General features: G+C 43.6%; 1 protein-coding gene across 2 annotated transcripts in view; it reads right to left on the bottom strand.

The window, feature by feature from the left end:
* The window catches only part of LOC109866332 (protein tyrosine phosphatase non-receptor type 14), a 91,356-nt gene that overhangs the window by 45,655 nt on the left and 22,849 nt on the right, over window positions 1-22,852 (bottom strand). For both annotated transcript variants that reach the window (XM_031800178.1, XM_031800179.1), the window contains exons 2-3: window positions 22,126-22,508; window positions 9,774-9,949 (exon numbers count right to left, since the gene is read on the bottom strand). In XM_031800178.1, the coding sequence (XP_031656038.1) occupies window positions 9,774-9,949; window positions 22,126-22,299 (350 nt within the window). In that variant the 5' untranslated portion in view covers window positions 22,300-22,508. The remainder of the gene's footprint in view (window positions 1-9,773; window positions 9,950-22,125; window positions 22,509-22,852) is intronic.

The raw sequence follows: 22,852 nt of genomic DNA, 5'->3' as shown, positions 1-22,852 counted from the left end.
GTACGCAATTTCGGAAATGTGTCAAGTGCAGCATCTGGTTGCTCCTCATTACACACCACAGAACAGCAAATATGATTTACATCATCAACACATGAATCACTACAAAACCTTGTGTAGGACCTCTTTTACACAATATTAGGTCCAGCCTTTGGAACTATGGTTTTCCTAGATATGGCTACCATAATGTGATCACTACATCCAATGCCTTTGGATACTGCTTTAAAGCAGATTTCTGCAGCATTAGTAAAGAAGTGAACAATACATGTGGATGATTTCATACCTGTACTGTTTGTAAATACTCTGGCAGGTTGACTGATAACCTGAAGCAGGTTTGAGGCACTGGTTACAGTTCGGAGCTTTTCCTTGAGTGGGCAGCTTGATGAAAGCCAGTCAATATTTAGGTCACCCAGAAAATATACCTCTCTGGTGATATCACATACATTATCAAGTATTTCACACATTATCCAGATACTGACCAGAATGGGCTTTAGGTAAGGCAAGTGAACCTGTAGCCATATTACTTCAACAGTATTTAACATGAGATCCCCTCTAAGCTTTACTGCAATGTAGCTCTGAATACAGACCGCAACACCATCCCTGTTGGCATTTCTAACAGCATTTCATTTCTTTTCTGCAGATGGTATAACCATGTATTGCTACCAGTATATCATCACAGGTGTTATCTAAGTGTGTTTCAGAGATAGTCAGTATATGAATGTCATCTGTTATTAGCACGTTATCGATCTCATGAACCTTGTTTCTTAGGTGACATATGTTAAGGTGGGCTATTTTTTGCACTTTTCTGGGATGCTTGTTCGTTTTCATTGCTATACTGAACTGCTTATCGGAAGTACACACACTGATATTTATGATAGTGCAGGGGTAAGCTGCACACAGCAAACTTCCTACTAGGGCACACCGTAGATGCATGATTACTACATACAATTGATATAGGATCGACAGAGGCAATCAGGGGAGTTAGAGTGACATAAATTAGGTTACTTACAATATGACTTCAAACGCTCCTGGGACAATGTACATTTGCTGCAGCACTACGACAACTCAGTCACACAATGGTAGGGATTATCTGAGCAGGGCTTGGGTCATTGATGATAAATCATTGTCTCAACGCAGCCTTGAAATGTGTGGACAGAGTCCAGGAGCCAAGATGATTTGGATGGACTCTGTCATTCTCGTAGAGCATCTACTGTTTCCAGAAAGTTCAATATAAAAGTTTTGCCAACAGAGCTACAGTAATCTTACAGTAATGCCAGTAGCCTGCTGAATCTTTCACAGCTGTGGCCCAACAATGGAACAGGGCCTGAAAACTTTCAGCGATAGTATCAGTTTTTTTACACTCCATTTACAGCAGTTCCGAGCTAGCCATCCAAATGTAGTTAGACCCCACATGGACTACAACAACATCAGCCCCCAGCATCTGTAGCAGAATGGTAGGAAGCAGGCTTGTAATGTCCTGTACTCGTACACCAGGATAGCACAGGTATTTCCCGCCAAAACTGGAAGAGTCTTTCAAATGTATAAATACACTGAGTGTACAAAACACTAAGGACACCTTCCTATTATTGAGTTGCACATGCCCCTTTTGCTCTCAGAACAGCCTCAATTCATCCAGCATGGGATCTAATGTTGAAAGCATTCCACAGGGATGCTGGCACATGTTGACTCCAATGCTTCTCAAAGTTGTGTCGATTTAGCTGGATGTCCTTTGGGTGGTGGACCATTTTTTTATACACCGGGACACAACTTTGGGAAGCATTGGAGTTAACATGTGCCAGCATCCCTGTGGAATGCTTTCGACACCCTGTAGATCCCATCCTGGATGAATGTTGAGCATGAAAAACCCAGCGGCGTTGCAGTTCTTGAAACAAACCGGTGCGCCTGGCACCTACTACCATACCCTGTTCAAAGGCACTTAAATCTTGTGGGGCTCCCGAGCGGAGCAGCAGTCTAAGGCACTTCATCTCAGTGCTAGAGGCGTCACTACAGACCCTGGTTCGGTTCCAGGCTGTATCACAACCGGCTGTGATTTGGAGTACCATAATTGGCCCACCGTCGTTATAGGGTTTGGCTGGGGTAGGCCGTCATTGTAAATAAGAATTTGTTCTTAACTGACTTGCCTAGTTAAATATATATTTTTTTAAATTGTGTCTTGCACCATTCACTCTCTGAATGGTACACATACACAATCATTGTCTCAATTCTCTCAAGGCTTAAAAATTCTTATTTAATCTGTCTACTCCCCAATCTACACTGATTGAAGTGGATTTAACAAGTGACATCAATAAGGATCATAGCTTTTACCTGAATTCACCTGGTCAGTCTATGACAGCGATTTCCAACCCTAGTCCTCCAGTACCCCCAACAAGTACACATTTTCATTGTAACTGTCACGGCAGACTAGGTGTGTAGATAGGAATCAGGCGCAGAGAGCAGAGAGGTCCATCAAAGCCCTGTCGTTCCACCCCGCTCCTGCGGCCAAGGTCCCGGAACTCCAGGGCAAAGTCCTGCGCGCTCCTCGTCGCCTGACGCAGGTGGAACAGCCGTTCAAACTCGGGGTTGTGATCCCTCGCCAAGTCTGGGCCATTCCACACTGCATTTGCCCACTTCAGGGCTCGCCCCGTCAGACAGGAGATGAGGACGCTCACGCTCTCCTCCCCTGAGGCAGTCAGACAGGAGATGAGGACGCTCACGCTCTCCTCCCGAGGCAGTCAGACAGGAGATGAGGACGCTCACGCTCTCCTCCCCTGAGGCAGTCAGACAGGAGATGAGGACGCTCACGCTCTCCTCCCCTGAGGCAGTCAGATGGACGGTAGCTAGGTATATTCCCAGTTGGAGGAGAAACCCCTGACACCCAGCCACCGTCCCATCATACTCCCTGGGGAGCGCCAGACGCAGGGCCCTGGAGCCGGATGCTGAAGCAGGGGTAGGTGGTGCTGGTGGAGGGGGCCCTCTCCCATCGGTCCATCCCCTCCATCATCTGATCCATGGCGGACCCAATCCGGTGAAGAATGGTGGTGTGATGGAGGACCCTCTCCTCCATTGATGGGTGTTTTTGTAATCTATTTTGTAATTCTATTTTGGATGCAATCTGAATGGAATTGATGGAGAGAGAGAATGACTGGGAGAGAGTGCTCACGTATGCACTAATTTAAACTGGGCGGTTGGATTTAAAGCAAGACATTAGAGTGATAGGCTGTTTTAAAACTCTGCAGCTTCAATTTAAAAAGACGTTATCTTTGCAAAAGTGACCTGGTCACGTTAGTTCATCTTTACAATTAAAAAAGAAGGTTACCCCCAAAAGCCAGATGGAGATGTGTAAATTAGATGGAAAGTCAGATGGATATGTGTAAATTAGATGGAAAGCCAGATGGATATGTGTAAATTAAATGGAAAGCCAGATGGATATGTGTAAATTAAATGGAAAGCCAGATGGATATGTGTAAATTAGATGGAAAGCCAGATAGGTATGGGTAAATTAGATGCACATTCAGTCATTATATTAATGTAGCATAGGCTGTGCTGCAGCAAATGTAGGTCTACCTGTTACAAGACAAAAAGTTCCCATGATGAGATGATATGTCTACATGCATTGTGAACTGCATTCAACACTGAGATGGGCTGTGTGTCCCCACTCTGAGCGTTGATGATTGATCACGCAGAAAGCAGAGAGAAGGCTGTAGAGAAGCCAGATTTAGACATCACATATCATTTAGCGGTTACATTTCATGTCATGCCGTTCATATAAATAATTTATTAGACTGGATTTACTGGATTCCCACAGTTATTTATCACGGGAAATGGGAGTGGGTTTGGGTGGGAAATTTCTGTAAATCTCAGTAAACCGGTTCCTGCTATTCAACCCTAGTCTGTGCTGTCTGGGGTGTGTGGCTCTCTGAGCTCCACCATCTCTCTCTCCAGCTCTGTGGATTTATCTCTCTCAACAATAGAGGAGCAGTGCAGTAGTGCGTCTGTTCAGTGCTATAGGTTGATTCTCCTTTTGGGGCTGCACGTCTGCGGGGCAATTTGCAGTGGGGGTGTGATTAGACTCGCTCAGGATGGGGGAGTCGTCACCAAGAGTGAGCTTCTCCTGCTGCGCTCTCTCTTTGATCCCATAAAAGTCCTGCTGAAACTGTTTGAGTTTGCCATACACTATCCCTGTGCAAGCCTTGTACACGTTGGCAGAGGTTGTTTCAGTTTCATGGTCCTCAATGTCTAGTATTCTGAGTTTCCACCACGGAAATCTGTAGCATCTGTTGGATTATAGCTTAAAATATACTTATTCATGTTCAGAATTCATTGAGTACTTTACATGTATAAGAAATGTATATGTTGGAGTCAATGAAGGGTGAATAGGAACTTGCTGTATGGACAGTTACTGAGTGAGACAAGGGGAAGTGTAGAAAGTTAATATTCTGTTCAAATGGAATATTTGGAAGGAGGCAAAGAGCAACAGTCTAGTTTCAGTTCCTGATAAGGCAGGTCATTTGCTGAGGATCTAGGACCATGTGGGATGTGGAACTCAACTCGAGATAAGGTCAACAGTTAAAGAGAGAAGACACTACTCGGAGGGGGGCCACACACACACACGTCTAAACCCATGAGGGTCCTATACTTAGGCAGGGCCATGACAATACCAGTAAGATGAACCTAACAACAGAGAAGGAGTGTCTATCTTAGACATGCAAGGAGATGACTGCCTAGTTGGAAGGTATACAGATGTACTTGTGTGACTGAGCTTTTCATAGATTTTACTCTGTTTGTTCAGAACCTAACACCTCTCTCTTGACAGAGGTGCGCTTTTAGCACTGTGCCACGCCAGGGGAAAGGGTGGAAAATTAAGCTGCATATTTCCCCTCTTTCTAACAATCAGCAAATAGTGTCTCTGAATTGTCCTTGAGGAGCTTCTTTTTACACTTATTCCATGCAGTGTTATTTTTTTATATCTAAGGGGTACTGTACTGTGATGACCTCTGCAAGGGAGGAAGGTATGGAGCAGAGGGCATCAGAGGCCTCTGCATTTGGGTGGGGGAGGCTGTGATGCTCTGCTGCCTTTGTTGGGTTCAAGGGTTTCACACCTCTCACTTCACACCTCAGAGCAAATTGAAGTTGCAGCCGGGACGTCTGTGCTGTCCTAGCAAGCTTTGTAGCTTAGTAGCCTACAATTAGCATCAAGTCATTATATATAACAAAATATCTAGAGATTATTGTCTTTTCATTTTTGGCTTCAGAAGTAGCTTCAGACTGAATATTACTCACTCAGTTTTGGGTTAGATCGTATTTCCAGGTTTCTGCTATGTTTCTTCTGCAGGTTTTGGTTTGCTATACAGTTTGGAATTTTGATTTGGAGTGAAGGTTTTGATGTAGCGGGTAGTATCCTGTATAAGTCCTTGTGACTTATATACACTACCGTTCAAAAGTTTGGCGTCACTTAGAAATGTCCTTGTTTTTGAAAGAAAAGCAATTTTGTGGTCTTAATATAACATAAAATTGATCAGAAATAGTGTAGACATTGTTAATGTTGTAAATGACTATTGTAGCTGGAAACGGCAGATTTTTTATGGAATATCTACGTAGGCCCATTATCAGCAACCATCACTCCTGTGTTCCAATTGCATTTTGTGTTAGCTAATCCAAGTTCATAATTTAAAAAGTCAACTGATCATTAGAAAACCCTTTTGCAAATATGTTAGCACAGCTGACAACTGTTGTTCTGATTAAAGAAGCAATACAACTGGCCTTCTTTAGATTAGTTGAGTATCTGGAGCATCAGCATTTGTGGGTTCGATTACAGGCTCAAAATGACTAGAAACAAAGACCTTTCTTCTGAAACTCATCAGTATATTCTTGTTCTGAGAAATGAAGGCTATTCCATGCGAGAAATTGCCAAGAAACTGAAGATCTCGTACAACGCTGTGTACTACTCCCTTCAAAGAACAGCACAAACCAGAATAGAAAGAGGAGTGGGGGGCTCCGGTGCACAACTGAGCAAGAGGACAAGTACATTAGAGTGTCTAATTTGAGAAACAAGTCCTCAACTGGCAGCCTCATTAAATAGTACCCACAAAACACCAGTCTCAACATCAACAGTGAAGAGGCGACTCTGGGATGCTGGCCAGTTTCCCACAGCATGATGCTGCCACCACCATGCTTCATTCACTGTGGGGATGTTTTTCATCGGCAGGGACTTGTGGGGATGTTTTTCATCGGCAGGGACTGGGAAACTGGTCAGAATTGAACAAATGATGGATCGTGCTAAATACAGGGAAATCCTTGAGGGAAACCTGATTCAGTCTTCCAGAGATTTAGACTGGGACAGAGGTTCACCTTCCAGCAGGACAATAACCCTAAGCATACTGTTAAAGCAACACTCGAGTGGTTTAAGGGGAAACATTTAAATGTTTTGGAATTGCCTAGTCAAAGCCCAGACCTCAATCCAATTGAGAATCAGTGGTATGACTCAAAGATTGCTGTACACCAGCGGAACCCATCCAACTTGAAGGAGCTGGAGCAGTTTTGTCTTGAAGAATGGGCTAAAATCCCAGTGGCTAGATGTGCCAAGCTTATAGAGACATACCCCAATATACTTGCAGCTGGAATTGCTGCAAAAGGTGTCTCTACAAAGTATTGACTTGGGGGGGGGGGGGGGGGGAATAGTTATGCACACTCAAGTTTTCATTTTTGTTTGTCTCATTTCTTGTTTGTTTTACAATAAACAATATTTTGCATCTTTAAAGTGGTAGGCATGTTGTGTAAATCAAACCCCCCCAAAAAATATATTTTAATTCCAGGTTTTAAAGCAACAAAATAGGAAAAATGCCACGTGGAGTGAATACTTTCGCAGGCCACTGTACAGTTTTGTAATGATGTGCAAATAGTTCAAGTACAAAAGGGAAAATAAATAAACATAAATATAGGTTGTATTTACAGTGGTGTTTGTTCTTCACTGGTTGCCCTTTTTCTTGTGGCAACAGGTCACAAATCTTGCTGCTGTGATAGCACACTGTGGTATTTCACCCAATAGATATGGGAGTTCAGCGAAATTGGATTTGTTTTCAAATTCTTTGTGTGTTTGTGTAATCTGAGGGAAATATGTCTCTCTGATATGGTCATACATTTGGTAGGAGGTTAGGAAGTGCAGCTCAGTTTCCACCTCATTTTGTGGGCAGTGTGCACATAGCCTGTCGTCTCTTGAGAACCAGGCCTGCCTTCAGCTGCCTTTCTCAATAGCAAGGCTATGCTCACTGAGTCTGTACATAGTAAAAATATTTCCTTAATTTTGGCTCAGTCACAGTGGTCAGGTATTCTGCCACTGGTACTCTCTGTTTAGGGCCAAATATTATTCTAGTTTGCTCTGGGTTTTCTGTAAATGATTTCCAATGTGTCAAGTTATTCTCTTTTTGTTTTCTCATTATTTGGTTGGGTCTAATTGTGTTGCTGTCCTGGGGCTGTAGGTTTATTTGGTGTTTTACGTTGTACACTGAGGATATTTTTGCAGAATTTTGCATGCAGAGTCTCAATTTGGTGTTTGTCCCATTTTGTGAATTCTTGGTTGGTGAGCGGACCCTAGACATCATAAGCATAAAGGGAAATGGGTTCTATAACTTATTCAAGTATTTTTTGCCAGATCCTAATTGGTATGTCAAATTTTATGTTCCTTTTGATGGCATAGAAGTCCCTTCTTGCCTTGTCTCTCAGGTCGTTCACACACACAAACACTCCTTCTCCGTCTCTTTCTCTCTCTTTCAATTCAATTCAATTATATTTATTGGCATGGGAAACATGTTTACATTGCCAAAGCAAGTGAAATAGATAATCAACAAACCCCACCTCTCTTTCTCACACACACACAAACCCCTCAATCTCACTCAAGCGCTGGTGTCCACTTCCACCACTGTCTGACACTGTTTTTCTTAGCTGAAGTTGCTTTGGACAAGATTCTCACACACACACACACACACACACACACACACACACACACACACACACACACACACACACACACACACACACACAATCCCCCCTCCCTACCTTCCCTACACACACCTCTTGATGTTTTGATGGTAAGTTGAAAATGGCCTGTGGTGATATAGACCCATCTGTATCTGACCCCGAGAAATTCTACACAGAGGTCAAGCCCACTACGGCAACATCAGAGGGACACATTTCACCGACATCACAAGTCTGTCTGCCCCCTGCCAGTTAACCTCCAGGCCTGGCTTTAGAGAGCTCAACAGAACATCTTTAAAAAGCCATGCAGCTTTTTACATATACAGGAATTTGGTCTAGTTTCCAGTCCAACTCTTCAAAGAGCTAGGCAGCTACTGTACTGTACCTAAATCTAGACAAGCTCAATCTGCTCATCCAGAGCCACACACATCGAATGTCATTTCATAATGCCCCCAGGCGGATTCTAAAGCCTTTAGTGAAATGGTTGATCTTCTGTTATGCCTCTGTAGCATAAGATTCAATGAAACCACTCACAGAGAAAACATTTCTCTCTCAAATAGGGAGCAAACCACTTGCTACTGCAGCAGACAATACGCTAGACAAATTAGATTGCGGTTTCATGTCTCGTAGTAAACAGAGGGAGGAATGTGTGGTGTGTGTGTCAGTATGTGTTCCTATAACTAGGATCTGAGGCCTGTTTTAATAAGCATTCTCTCTCTGTCTGTCTAGACATTGTTATGATACCCACTGCCTGCCCTGCCACTCCAAACTAACAGTCAGTCCTCTGAAGCAGGCTCAACAACAAGCCTGGGTTATAGAGGAAACACAATAACACTACTTAACCAGTGTCTAGGGTGTGATACAACACCATCTAATAGAGGGTGTGGTATGGTACTGTCCTGTGGCCTGTCATGAGGCATGTGAGGCCTTGGAACAGGGACAGATAATCCGTATGGTATTGGGCCATGATAGAGGATAGAGGTAGAGTGTAAGGTATTAAGGTATAGGGTGTAGTGTATGTTACCTGGTGACCTACTCCAGGTGGGACACATTGAGCACATACAAAAAGGTACAGACCAGGGACAGTGGATGGGTATGGTATGGAGCCATGGTAGAGTGTTTGGTTGAGGGTGTAGGGTTTAGGCTGTACTCTGGTGAACCAGAGTTCGATACTGCGACCAAAACAGCCACATTTGTGACCGTTTGACTTGGCAGTGCGACACACATTTTTAACTGGTCTCAAGGACGCCAGTGAAAGAATGACCTGGTCACGTTAGTTTTTGGTTCACAATTTTATTCAAACTGTAATACGCAATTGACCAAAAATAAACGGCATGGGAATGCCATGGGATGGCATGGGAATGCCCCTGTCTGTGTGTGTCAAGGTTCGATATCCGGGCCAGTCAATCATCCCCGTCAGTGGCCCATTTGTACCAGCGAGAAAAAAAAATGTAATAATGCTATTTTTTATCTAGGTTATATCATTGATTTAAAAAAACTGATTTGATTCCAAAGCTGTTCGTTATGTCGATTATTTATCACACGCGCACAGCACACATACAGTATAGCCGAGATAATCTGTGAGGCAGAGAGAGCGCACAGATCTCAAACAGCTGGTTGATGCATGGAGCAAAGAACGACAGCGGTAGGAAAGACGTTCCAAGTTATGATATCTACCAGTAGATGCTAAGGCAAGAATGGGTTTCGGTTGCAGCGTTACCTGGTCACCTGCTCAGGCAGGAAACGTTGGGGTGAAGGGTTTAGTGTGTAGGATGTAGGGTTTAGGCTGTAGTACATAGTGTTACCTGGTGACCTCCTGCTCAAGGCGTGAAACATTGGGGACGTAGAACATGACCCCGAAGAAGAGCAGTGGCTCGTTGCCAAACTTATCCAGCTGTTTCTTCAGAGGTTTCTCCAGCTCAACCCAGCGCTGGGACTGGGGCTGGGCCTTCCCCTGGAACCACAGGCCAAAATAATGGGTCTGGGGGGGGGGGAGAGACAGAGGAAGAAAGTAATGATTACACATTACAGACATACATATCATTATTGCATCTGAAAGAGGGTTACCACAGAGACAGCAGCAGCATGTCGAGAAAGGTATGGTGGTCCTGCTTGAGATACAGTGCATTTGGGAAAGTATTTTTTTACATTTTGTTACGTTACAGCCTTATTCTAAAATGTATTCAATCGTTTTTTCCTCATCAATCTACACACAATACCCCATAATGACAAAACAAAATCAGGTTATTACAAATTTTAGCAAATGTATATAAAAAAAACTACTTAAATATCACCTTTACGTAAGTATTCAGACCCTTTACTCAGTACTTTGTTGAAGCACCTCTGGCAGCGATTACAGCCTTGAGTCTTCTTGGGTATGACGCTACAATCAATCAAATGTTTTTATAAATCCCTTTTAACATCAGGCGATGTCACAAAGTGCTTTACAGAAACTCAGCCTAAAACCCCAAACAGCAAGCAATGCAAATGTACAAGCACGGTGGCTAGGAACAATTTCCTAGAAAGACAGGATCCTAGGAAGAAACCTAGAGAGGAACCAGGCTCTGAGGGGTGGCCAGTCCTCTTCTGGCTGTGCCGGGATGAGATTATAATAGTACATGGCCAAGATGTTCAAACATTCATAAATGACCAGCAGGGTCAAATAATAATAATAATCACAGTGGTTGTAGAGTGTGCAACAGGTCAGCACCTCAGGAGTAAATGTCAGTTGGCTTTTCAAAGCCGAGCATTCAGAGTTAGAGACAGCAGGTGCGGTAGAGTGAGAGTCGAAAACAGCAGGTCTGGGACAAGGTAGCACGTCCGGTGAACAGGTCAGGGATCCATATATCCGCAGGCAGAACAGTTGAAACTGGAGGAGCAGCAGCACGACAGGGTGGACTGGGGACAGCAAGGAGTCATAGACAGAGGCATAGTCCCAGTGCTCAGGTCCTCCGGAAGGGGAGGGAGAGAGAAGTAGAGGGAGCATACTTAAATTCACACAGGATACCGGATAAGACAGGAAAAATACTCCAGATATAATAGACTGTACCTACCCCCTGACACAAACTATTGCAGCATAAATACTGGAGGCTGAGACAGGAGGGGTCGGGAGACACTGTGGCCCCATCCGACGATACCCCAGGAAAGGGCCAACCAGGCAGGATACAAGCTTGGCACAGCACAAGCTCTGTCATGTTGGATAGGGAGCATCTCTGCACAGCTATTTTCAGGTCTCTCCAGATATGTTAGATCAGGTTTAAGTCCGGGCTCTGGCGGTGCCACTCAAGGACATTCAGAGACTTGTCCTCAAGCCACTCCTGCATTGTCTTGGCTGTGTGCTTAGGGTCGTTGTCCTGTTGGAAGGTGAACTTTCGCCCAAGCCTGAGGTCCTGAGTGCTCTGGAGTAGATTTTCATCAAGGATCTCTCTGTACTTTGCCCAGTTATTATTTCCCTTGATCATAACGAGACTCCCTGTAACTGAAAGACATTCCCACAGAATGATGCTGTCACTACTAGAGGTCGACCGATTATGGTTTTTCAATGCCGATACCGATTATTGGAGGACCAAAAAAAAGCGGATACCGATTAATCGGCCGATTTTTGTATTTTATTTGTAATAATGACAATTACAACAATACTGAATGAACACTAATTTAACTTAATATAATACATCAATAAAATCAATTTAGCCTCAAGTAAATAATGAAACATGTTCAATTTGTTTTAAATAATGCAAAAACAAAGTGTTGGAGAAGAAAGTAAAAGTGCAATATGTGCTATGTAAGAAAGCTAACGTTTCAGTTCCTTGCTCAGAACATATGGTGGTTTCTTTTAACATGGGTCTTCAATATTCCCAGGTAAGAAGTTTTAGGTTGTAGTTATTATAGGAATTATAGGACTATTTCCCTCTATACCATTTGTCTTTCATTAACCTTTGACTATTTGATGTTCTTATAGGCACTTTAGTATTGCCGGTGTAACAGCATAGCTTCCGTCCCTCTAGTTAGCGCGCGCTAACTAGCTAGTCATTTCACTTCAGTTACACCAGCCTCATCTCGGGAGTTGATAGGCTTGAAGTCATAAACAGCTCAATGCTTGACGCACAACGAAGAGCTGTTGGCAATGGCAAAACGCACTAAAGTGCTGTTTGAATGTTTACGCGCCTGCTTCTGCCTACCACCGCTCAGTCAGATACTTGTATGCTTGTATGCTCAGTCAGATTATATGCAACGCAGGACATGCTAGATGATATCACCAACCATGTGTAGTTAACTAGTGATTATGATTGATTGTTTTTATAAGATAAGTTTAATGCTAGCTAGCAACTTACCTTGGCTTACTGCATTCACGTAACAGGCAGTCTCCTTGTGGAGTGCAACAAGAGAGAGGGAGGTCGTTATTGCGTTGGACTAGTTAACTGTAAGGCTGCAAGATTGGATCCCCCAAGCTGACAAGGTGAAAATCTGTTGTTCTGCCCCTGAACAAGGCAGTTAACCCACCGTTCCTAGGCCGTCATTGAAAATAAGAATGTGTTCTTAACTGACTTGCCTAGTTATATGAAAATATTTAAAAATATATATATTTTTAAAAAATCTGCAAATCGGGGCCCAAAAATACAGATTTCCGATTGTTATGAAAACTTGAAATCGGCCCTAATTAATTGGCCATTCCGATTAATCGGTCGACCTCTAGTCACCACCATGGATCACCGTAGCAATGGTGCCAGATTCCCTCCAGACGTGACGCTTGGCATTCAGGCCAAAGACTTCATCTAGGTTTCATCAAACCAGGCTTGCGTTTGGTCGCTCTACAATAAAGGCCTGATTGGTGGAGTGCTGCAGAGATGGTTCTCCTTCTGGAAGGTTCTCCCATCTCCACAGAGGCAGTCCGGAGCTCAGTCAGAGTGACCATCGGGTTCTTGGTCAGCTCCCTGACCAAGATTCTTCTCCCCAATTGCTCATTATGGCTGGGCATCTAGCTCTAGGAAGAGTCTTGGTGGTTCCAAACTTCTTCCATTTAAGAATGATGAAGGCAACTTTGTTCCAGGGAACCTTCAATGATGCATACATTTTTTGGTACCCTTCCCCAAATCTGTGCCTCGACCCAATCCTGTCTCGGAGCTCTTCTTTCGATCTCATGGCTTAGTTTTTGCTCTGACATGCACTGTCAACTGTTGGACCCTATATAGACAGGTGTGTGTCTTTCCAAATCATGTCAAAATCAATTGATTTGACCACAGGTGGACTCCAATTGAATTGTAGAAACATCTCTTGGATGATCAATGGGAACAGGATGCACCTGAGCTCAATTTAGAGTCTCATAGCAAAGGGTCTGAATACTTATGTAAATAAGGTATTTCAAATCAAATACAAATACTCTCAGTACTCATTTTATTAGCTGTTCAGGAGTCTTGGGGGTAGAAGCTATTCAGGAGCCTCTTGGACCTAGACTTGGCGCTCCGTTACCGCTTGCTGTGCAGTAGCAGAGAGAAGAGTCTATGACTAGGGTGGCTGGAGTCTTTGACAATTTTTAGGGCCTTCCTCTGACAGTGCCTGGTATAGAGGTCCTGGATGGCAGGAAGCTTGGCCCCGGTGATGTACTGGGCCGTACGCACTACCCTGTGTAGTGTCTTGTGGTCGGAGGCCGAGCAGTTGCCATACCAGGCAGTGATGCAACGCTCTCGATGGTGCAGCTGTAAAACCTTTTGAGGATCTGAGGACTCATGCCAAATGTTTTCAGTCTCCTGAGGGGGAATAGGCTTTGTCATGCCCTCTACACGACTGTCTTGGTGTGCTTGGACCATGTTAGTTTTTTGGTGATGTGGACACCAAGGAATTTTGGAGCTCTCAACCTGCTCCACTGTAGCCTCGCCGATGAGAATGGGGGTGTGCTCGGTCCGCCTTTTCCTGTAGTCCACAAACATCTCCTTTGTCTTGATCACGCTGAGGGAGAGGTTGTTGTCCTGGCACCACACGGCCAAGTCTCTGACCTCCTCCCTATAGGCTGTGTCATCGTTGTTGGTGATCAGGCTTCCCTCTGCAACTGGATCCTGGACTTCCTGATGGGCCTCCCCCAGGTGGTAAAGGTAGGTAACAACACATCTGCCACGCTGATCCTCAACACCGGGGCCCCTCAGGGGTGTGTGCTCAGTCCCCTCTTGTACCCCCTGTTCACTCATGACTGCATGGCCAGGCACGACTCCAACACCATCATCAAGGTAGGTAACAACACATTGCCGATGCTGTGTCATCGGCAACCTTGATGATGGTGTTGGAGTCGTGCCTGGCCATGCAGTCATGAGTGAACAGGGGGTACAAGAGGGGACTGAGCACACACCCCTGAGGGGCCCCGGTGTTGAGGATCAGCGTGGCAGATGTGTTGTTACCTACCTTTACCACCTGGGGGAGGCCCATCAGGAAGTCCAGGATCCAGTTGCAGAGGGAAGTGCTTGAAACATTTTGGTATTACAAACAGGGAGAGGTGGAAAAATGTCCGTGAAGACACTTGCCAATTGATCAGAGCATGCTCGGAGTACACGTCCTGGTAATCCGTCTGGCCCTGCGGCCTTGTGAATGTTGACCTGTTTAAAGGTCTTACTCACATCGGCTGCGGAGAGCGTGATCACACAGTCGTCTGAAACAGCTGATGCTCTCATGCATGGTTCAGTGTTACTTGCCTTGAAGCGAGCATAGAAGTTATTTAGCTTGTCTGGTAGGCTAGGGTCACTGGGCAGCTCTCGGCTGTGCTTCCCTTTGTAGTTTGTAATAGTTTGCAGGCCCTGCCACACCGACGAGAGTCGGAGCCGGGGTAGTACGATTCGAAGCCAGTATAGTTCGATATCTGTTTTGCAAAAACATTTTTTTTAACTTGTTTTCATATTGTCAGTTGGGGAATTGTGTGTAGATTGATGAGGAAAACATTATTTTAATCCATTTTAGAATAAGACTGTAATGTAACAAAATGTGGAAAAAGTGTAGGGGTCTGAATACTTTCCGAATGCACTGCATCTGTTGTCTTGGGATGTTATTGTGATTTGTTGTGGACAATGATAAGTAGAGGTCAGGTCATTTATCAATATTGTGTAGAAACTATTCTACAATACTACTTAAAAATCTGAATTTTAAATGTTTGTAAAAAAACAACAATTTGTGGTTTATCAAACAATCCTATCCACGTCATGCGCACACCGGTAGGAGGTAAATGTTAATAAATACCAAATGTTCTCAGCCTCAGTGCTCGTGAACGACCATGGCTATTTGCATTTCAAAATGCCCCTAATTAACCATGAGTGAACAGGGAGTCAAAACCATCCCTTTAAAGACGGTGGGAAAATACAACACTATGCCGGCGCAACCCCAAAAAACGAGGTGTTAGTGTAAGAAAAAAATTAGAGGTGCTAGTGTAAGAAACTGAATACATCACAGGGTTTTATTAGGATTCAGTTGAGGTCAACCCCTCCCCCCCAAAAAAGAAACAATTGCTGTTCTGCAGAATGAACGAGTTGTGCATTCCACCTTGCCACCACATTGAGCAGTGGTTTTTCCGCATCACATAACCTATCACCAGCACCTCAAGAGTGGAAGCCTTTTCTGTTCACATATTTGAACTATTTTTGGTATGGTGCTTTTATGGCTGTGTGTGTGCAGTCTATTGCTCCGTTCGCATTTCTGAACCAATTGATGGTAAAACAAACATCAATTGGTTCCCAAATTGATGTGCACTGGAATGGCGTGTGTTCTCTCTTTCTAAAGTAGGAATCAAATCCTCGCAAAGATCCTATATGATTGGTTTTGTGAAACAATATCTGATGAGCCAATCTGTACTTTCTGGAAAAAAAGTCCTACCGATCTTTAAAAAACGCACTGTGCAAAAAGCATTGTGTGACAAATCTGCCAACACAGCAAGATCAGCCATCTCTCTTTCCATTATCTCAGTCTTTTATAGTATTTCAACAAAGGTTTCCCTTTCACACGTGCCTCTAATTCAACTAATTACTGATCTTTATATGGATTATTATCATAACAAATGCACTGACGTGGACAGAATATATCTAGCCTTTCAAGATGTTTCACGAATTCAAAGTGGATATACGATTAAATAGAAAAATAATTTCATCAAAACTCTCCCAATTTCAACATATATTTCCCAATGCTTGACAAGCAGCTTCTACCACTTGGCACTGTGCCTCTGCATGCTCATGGCAGTGCATACATTTCCGTTCATATTGATACATTTCACACTTTGTATGGAAATAACCCCACAAATGGTTCACGCACAGATGTGTGTATACACATGGTTAATAAATGAGGCCCCAGGGGTGTCTAGTTGGACTTCAGTTGGATTGAGAATAGAATGTTCCAAATCCAACAGTACTGCTGTTGAAATAAATAAAAATACCTCTATGTGTGTGTGTGTGTGTGTGTGTGTGTGTGTGTGTGTGTGTGTGTGTGTGTGTGTGTGTGTGTTCAGCACACCTGTTTCTAAAGGCCAGGACCAGGTGCAAAGTAATTATTTGTTATGTGCGTCAGAGTGTGACCTTAAAGTAATTGTATGTGTGGAGTGTGTATGTGTCACCTGGAATCCTCAACTTTGCTGTATCGCTTTAGGTGATACACACACACTCACACGGAACACACAAGTCCACCCACTTCCACACAGCCTATTGAATTGAAATAAATTACATTCCAGATCCACGCAAAAGTATGTGAATACACCTTCAAATTAGTGGATTTGCCTATTTTAGCCACACCTGTTGCTGACATGAGTATAAAATCGAGCACACAACCATGCAATATCCATAGACAAACATTGGCAGTAGAATGGACTAACTGAAGAGCTGAGTGACTTTCAACGTGGCACCGTCATAGGATGCCACCTTTCCAACAAGTCAGTTCGTAAAATTTGGCTCAGCCCTTAGGAGCAACAATGGCTCATCCGCAAAGTAGAAGGGTACACAAGCTCACAGAACGGGACCGCTGAGTGTGCGCAGCGCGTAAAAATTGTATGTCCTCGGTTGCAACACTCACTTCAGAGTTCCAAACTGCCTCTGGAAGCAACTTCAGCAAAAGAACTGTTCGTCGGGAGCTTCGAGAAATGAGTTTCCATGGCTGGAGCCGGTAAAGCTCCAGTCATTGGACTCTGGAGCAATGGAAACGTGTTCTCTGGAGTGATGATTCACACTTCACCATCTGGCAGTCCGATGGACGAATCTGGGTTTGGCGAATGCCAGGAGAACGCTAACTGCCCCAATGCATGGTGCCAACTGAAAAGTTTAGTGGAGGAGGCATAATGGTCTGGGGCTGTTTTTCATGGTTCAGGCTAGGCACCTTAGCTCCAGTGAAGGGACATTTTAACGCTACAGCATAAAATGACATTCTAGGGAAATCTGTGCTTCCAACTGTGTAGCAACAGTTTGGTAAAGGCCCTTTCCTGTTTCAGCATGCACTCATGCACAAAGTGAGGTCCACACAGAAATTGTTTGTCGAGTTCGGTGTACTAGAAGTTGAATGGCCTGCACAGAGCCCTGACCTCAAACCCATCAAACACCTCTGGGATGAAATGGAAAGCTGACTGCAAGCCAGCCCTAATCGCCCAACATAAGTGCCCGACCTCACTAATGATTTTGTGGCTGAATGGAAGCAAGTCCCTGCAGCAATGTTCCAACATCTAGTGGAAAGCCTTCCCAGAAGAGTGGAGGCTTTTATAGCAGTAAAGGGGGGACCAACTCCATATTAATATTTATGATTTTGGAATGAGATGTTCAACGAGCAGGTCCACATACTTTTGGTAATGTGGTGTACATACAGTCAGAGGTTTACATACACCTTAGCCAAATACATTTAAACTCAGTTCTTCACAATTCCTGACATTTAATCGTTGTAAAAATTCCCTGTCTTAGGTCAGTTAGGATCACCACTTTATTTTAAGAATGTCAAAATAATAGTAGAGAGATTAGTTTATTTCAGCTTTTATTTCTTTCATCACATTCCCAGTGAGTCAGAAGTTTACATGCACTGAATTAGTATTTGATAGCATTGCCTTTAAATTGTTTAACTTGGGTCAAACGTTTAACGTAGCCTTCCACAAGCTACCCACAATAAGTTGGGTGAATTTTGGCCCATTTCTCCTGACAGAGCTGGTGTAACTGAGTCAGGTTTGTAGGACTTCTTGCTCGCACACGCTTTTTCAGTTCTTTCCACAAATTTTCCATAGGATTGAGGTCAGAGCTTTGTGATGGCCACTCCAATACCTTAACTTTGTTGTCCTTAAGCCATTTTGCCACAACTTTGGAAGTATGCCTTGTGTCATTGTCCATTTGGAAGACCCATTTGCGACCAAGCTTTAACTTCCTGACTGATGTCTTGAGATGTTGCTTATTTTGTGAAGTGCTCCACCCTCCTGCAGCAAAGCACCCCCACAACATGATGCTTCCACCCCCGTGCCTCACGGTTGGGATGTTCTTCTTTGGCTTGCAAGCCTCCCCCTTTTTCCTCCAAACATAACAACGGTCATTATGGCCAAACAGTACCCTTTTTGTTTCATCAGACCAGAGGATATTTCTCCAAAAAGTACAATCTTTGTTCCCATGTGCAGTTGCAAACCGTAGTCTGTTTTTTTTACGGCAGTTTTGGAGCAGTGGCTTCTTCCTCAGCAGTGGCTGAGTGGCCTTTCAGGTTATGTTGATATTGGACTCGTTTTACTGTGGATATAGATACTTTTGTACCTGTTTCCTCCACCATCTTCACAGGGTCCTTTGCTTTTTTTTTGTTTCTGAGGTCTTGGCTGATTTCTTTTGATTTTCCCATGATGTCAAGCAAAGAGGCACTGAGTTTGAAGGTAGGCCTTGAAATACATCCACAGGTACACCTCCAATTGACTCAAATTATGCCAATTAGCCTACCAGAAGCTTCTAAAGCCATGACATCATTTTCTGGACTTTTCCAAGCTGTTTAAAGGCACAGTCAACTTAGTGTATGTAAACTTATGACCCACTGGAATTGTGATACAGTGAATTAAAAGTGAAATAATTGTTGGAAAATTACAGTCATGCACAAAGTAGATGTCCGAACCGACTTGCCAAAACTATAGTTTGTTAACAAGACATTTGTGGAGTGGTCGAAAAACGAGTTTTAATGACTCCAACCTAAGTGTATGTAAACTTCAGACTTCAACTGTACATACACACACATACACACAGTCTCAGACACCCATCAATCACACACTCCTGGCGCTGTCAGGATGAGCTGTGGTGAAAGACGAGACACATCAGCAATGAAAGGAGAGAGAAAGAGAGCGAAAGAGAGAAAGATAGTTATTTTTTGACCATAGTCAAGCCTGCCGTGTAGGTGTAGTGTTTGGGTAGGTGGGGAAGAGAGGGGGTTAGATAGAGGTAGGGGGGTAAATGGAGGGGAAAGTGGGTTAGACAGAGTCCGAAGCGGGGGTGTGACTGTACCCTGTATTTATGACATATCTGATGCCTGGGAAATATCACAACATTGTGTGAGTACGCACTACATTGCCTCTCTCACATACATGCATGCACAACGCAGGCATTCACACTTACACACACACACACACACACACACACACACACACACACACACACACACACACACACACACACACACACACACACACACACACACACACACACACACACACACACACACACACACACACACACACACACACGTACACACAGGTTCACACAGGCATACACATACATCTGTGTTTACAACAGTGAACAAACAAACATACACATACTTAACACTGCAGACCAAGCCCAAGTCTGTCTAAAATGGGTTTGAAGCTTTAACAAGCATTGTTAACTCTGAACTGGGCTGTAATGAGGAAAACCTCCATATAGGCCAGAACAGTCAAACAGGATGAGAAGGGGGAGAGGGTGAGGGAGATGGAGGAGGGGGAGAGAGTGAGAAAAAATTAGATAGTGTGAAAAGGAGCAAAGGAGGAGAGAGGAGAGAGAGAGAAAAGTTGCCGAGGTCAAAGAAAAGGAATAAAAAAAGAGAGTGAGAAAAGGAGGGAGGAAGGAGAGAACAAGAAAGGAAGGGAATGACAATAAAAACACGAGTTCAATCTCTAAACCAGCAGATATTTATCATCGAATGACGAGGAGGAGGTGAGAGTTAGAGAGAGGGGGATGGAAGGGGGGAGGTGGGGGTAGTGGGTCTGGGGACGGGTATCTCTTTCTCCTGCAGTGGAGGACAAAGGGATGCTATGCTTCGTTAGAGAAAGACAAGAGCCCTTATGGAGAGACGGAGCGGAGGGCAGAGAAAAATACACAGGGCCTGCAGAGAGACGCGTGGCAGAGTTACACACACACAGTCCTCTGTCTCTGTCAAACACACACAACACCTACAGTGCCTTCAGAAATTATTCCCACCCCTTGACTTTGTCCACATTTTGTTGTGTTACAGCCTGAATTTAAAATGGATTCAATTGAGATTTTGTGTCACTAGCCTACACACAATACCCCATAATGTCAAAGTGTAATTATGTTTGATACATTTTTACAAATTAATAAAATATGAAAAGCTGAAATGTCTTGAGTCAATAAGTATTCAACACCTTTATTATGGCAAGCCTAAATAAGTTCAGGAGTAAAAATATGCTTAATAAGTTGCATGGCCTCTGTGTGCAATAATAGTGGTTAACATGATTTTTTGAATGACTACCCCATCTCTGTACCCCACACAATTATATGTCGAGCAGTGAATTTCAAACACAGATTCAACCTCAAAGACCAGGTAGGTTTTCCAATGCCTCTCAAAGAAGGACACCTATTGGTAGATGGGTTAAAAAAAGCAGATATTGAATATCCCTTTGAGCCTGGTGAAGTTATTAATTACACTTTGGATGGTGTATCAATACACCCTGCACTACACAGATACAGGAGTCCTTCCTTACTCAGTTGCCAGAGAGGAAGGAACCCGCTCAGGGATTTCACCATGGTGACTTTAAAACAGTTACAGAGTTTAATGTGATAGGAGAAAACTGAGGATGGATCGACAACATTGTAGTTACTCCACAATACTAACCTAAATGATAGAGTGGAAAGAAAGAAGCCTGTACAGAATAAAAATATTCCAAAACATGCATCATGTTTGCAATACGGCACTAAAGTAAAACGGAATATATTGTGGCCAAGGAATAGGGAGTTTTTAGGGGGATACAAATAAACAGAATACAGCTTTAAGCTTTTCTGCTCTTTTTCACACCAATATCTCCACCTGTACATGACCATCTGATCATTCATCACTCCAGTGTTAATCTGCAAAATTGTAATTATTTGCCTACCTCCTCATGCCTTTTGCACACATTGTATATAGACTCCCCCTTTGTTTTCTACTGTGTTATTGACTTGTTAATTGTTTACTCCATGTGTAACTCTTTGTTGTCTGCTCACACTGCTATGCTTTATCTTGGCCAGGTCGCAGTTGCAAATGAGAACTTGTTCTCAACTAGCCTACCTGGTTAAATAAAGGTTAAATTAAAAATTAAAAATTAAAACAGGCAACTTGGTTGTCTGCTTTCCAACAGACACTGGGAGACGAATGTACCTTTCAGCAGGACAATAACCTAAAACACTAGCTGAAATCTACGCTGGAGTTGCTTACCAAGATGACATTGAATGTCCCTGAGTGGCTGTAAGGCAATGATCAACAATCAAATTAACACACCTTGAATATTTTTTTTAAAGAATAATGGACAAATGTTGTACAATCCAGGTGTGGAAAGCTCTTAGAGACTTACCCAGAAAGACTCACAGCTGTAATCACTACCAAAGGTATTGTATTGACCCAGGGGTGTGAATACTTATGCCAATGAGAAATTTCTGCATTTCATATCCAATAATGGGGTATTATGTGTAGATGGGTGAGAAAAAATATTAAAATATATATATTTAATTCATTTTGAATTCATGCTGTAACACAACAAAATGTTGAACAAGTCAAGGTGTGCGAACACTTTCTGATCTTCAGCGTTGCTGATTGTGGACAGTATTGTGTGTGTGCTTGTGTACGCATATCTTTCTGTTTATGTGGAATCAACATAATGTACTGTAAGCTGTGGGAGAGGTGTGCTAGCGATAGAGAGATGAATGTAGTTGCAGAGCTAGTGTGTGTTTTTCCCCTCACCTCTCGTAGTTCCAGTCTCTGGGCCACGGCCTCCAGACATTCCTGCCCCGTACTCTCCACAGACAGAGTACACTCGATCACATTGTTGTCCAGCAGACGAATCCGCGTCACAAAGTAGTTCTTGCTTAGCACGTTGTAGCGCCGTGTCCGACGCAGCATCAGCCTAAACGGCATGGCTCAGAGGTCACAGTACGGTGAGAGGTGAAAGGTCACGAGAGAATGAGGGGGTGGGGCTTTAGGACGTTGATGCTGCTCTTCCCACCCTCGCGTGACAGCCACACCCCAGGGTGAAGCAGTGCTCTCTGGGAAGGCGCTGGCCCATTCCCTGAGACGTCCGGAAGAGGAGAAAGAGGAGAGGTGGACTGGAGGAAGATCACTGGGAGCTGCAGGGAGAGATGGGAAAGAAGAAAGATTTAATATCAGAAAAAATATACCAGCTAAAATAACAATACAGGACAGTGCAGTACATGTGAGTGATTGAGCAGTTATAGATTCCCCTAGATGTCTTTTGATGTAACTCAAAAGCCCTGAACCAAAAGAACCCACAATCTTTTAGGTGAGGGTAAGCTGCCTAAATAATTTAACACAAGTTAATGAATGTAAAGGACAGAACAGTAGATTGTCAAATAAAATCACTGAAATGGCACAACCAACTAGTAGAAGTACTGGTGCTTCAAGCCACGCAGCTGGCTTCTTTAAACCTCCATTTGAGAGTTGTTTGTGTCTG

This window comes from Oncorhynchus kisutch, linkage group LG21 (genome assembly GCF_002021735.2).
Source record: "Oncorhynchus kisutch isolate 150728-3 linkage group LG21, Okis_V2, whole genome shotgun sequence".
In the NCBI taxonomy this organism is placed as follows: domain Eukaryota; kingdom Metazoa; phylum Chordata; class Actinopteri; order Salmoniformes; family Salmonidae; genus Oncorhynchus; species Oncorhynchus kisutch.
The sequence above is the reverse complement of the archived record's forward strand: the minus strand, read 5'-3'. Positions and strand labels throughout refer to the sequence as shown.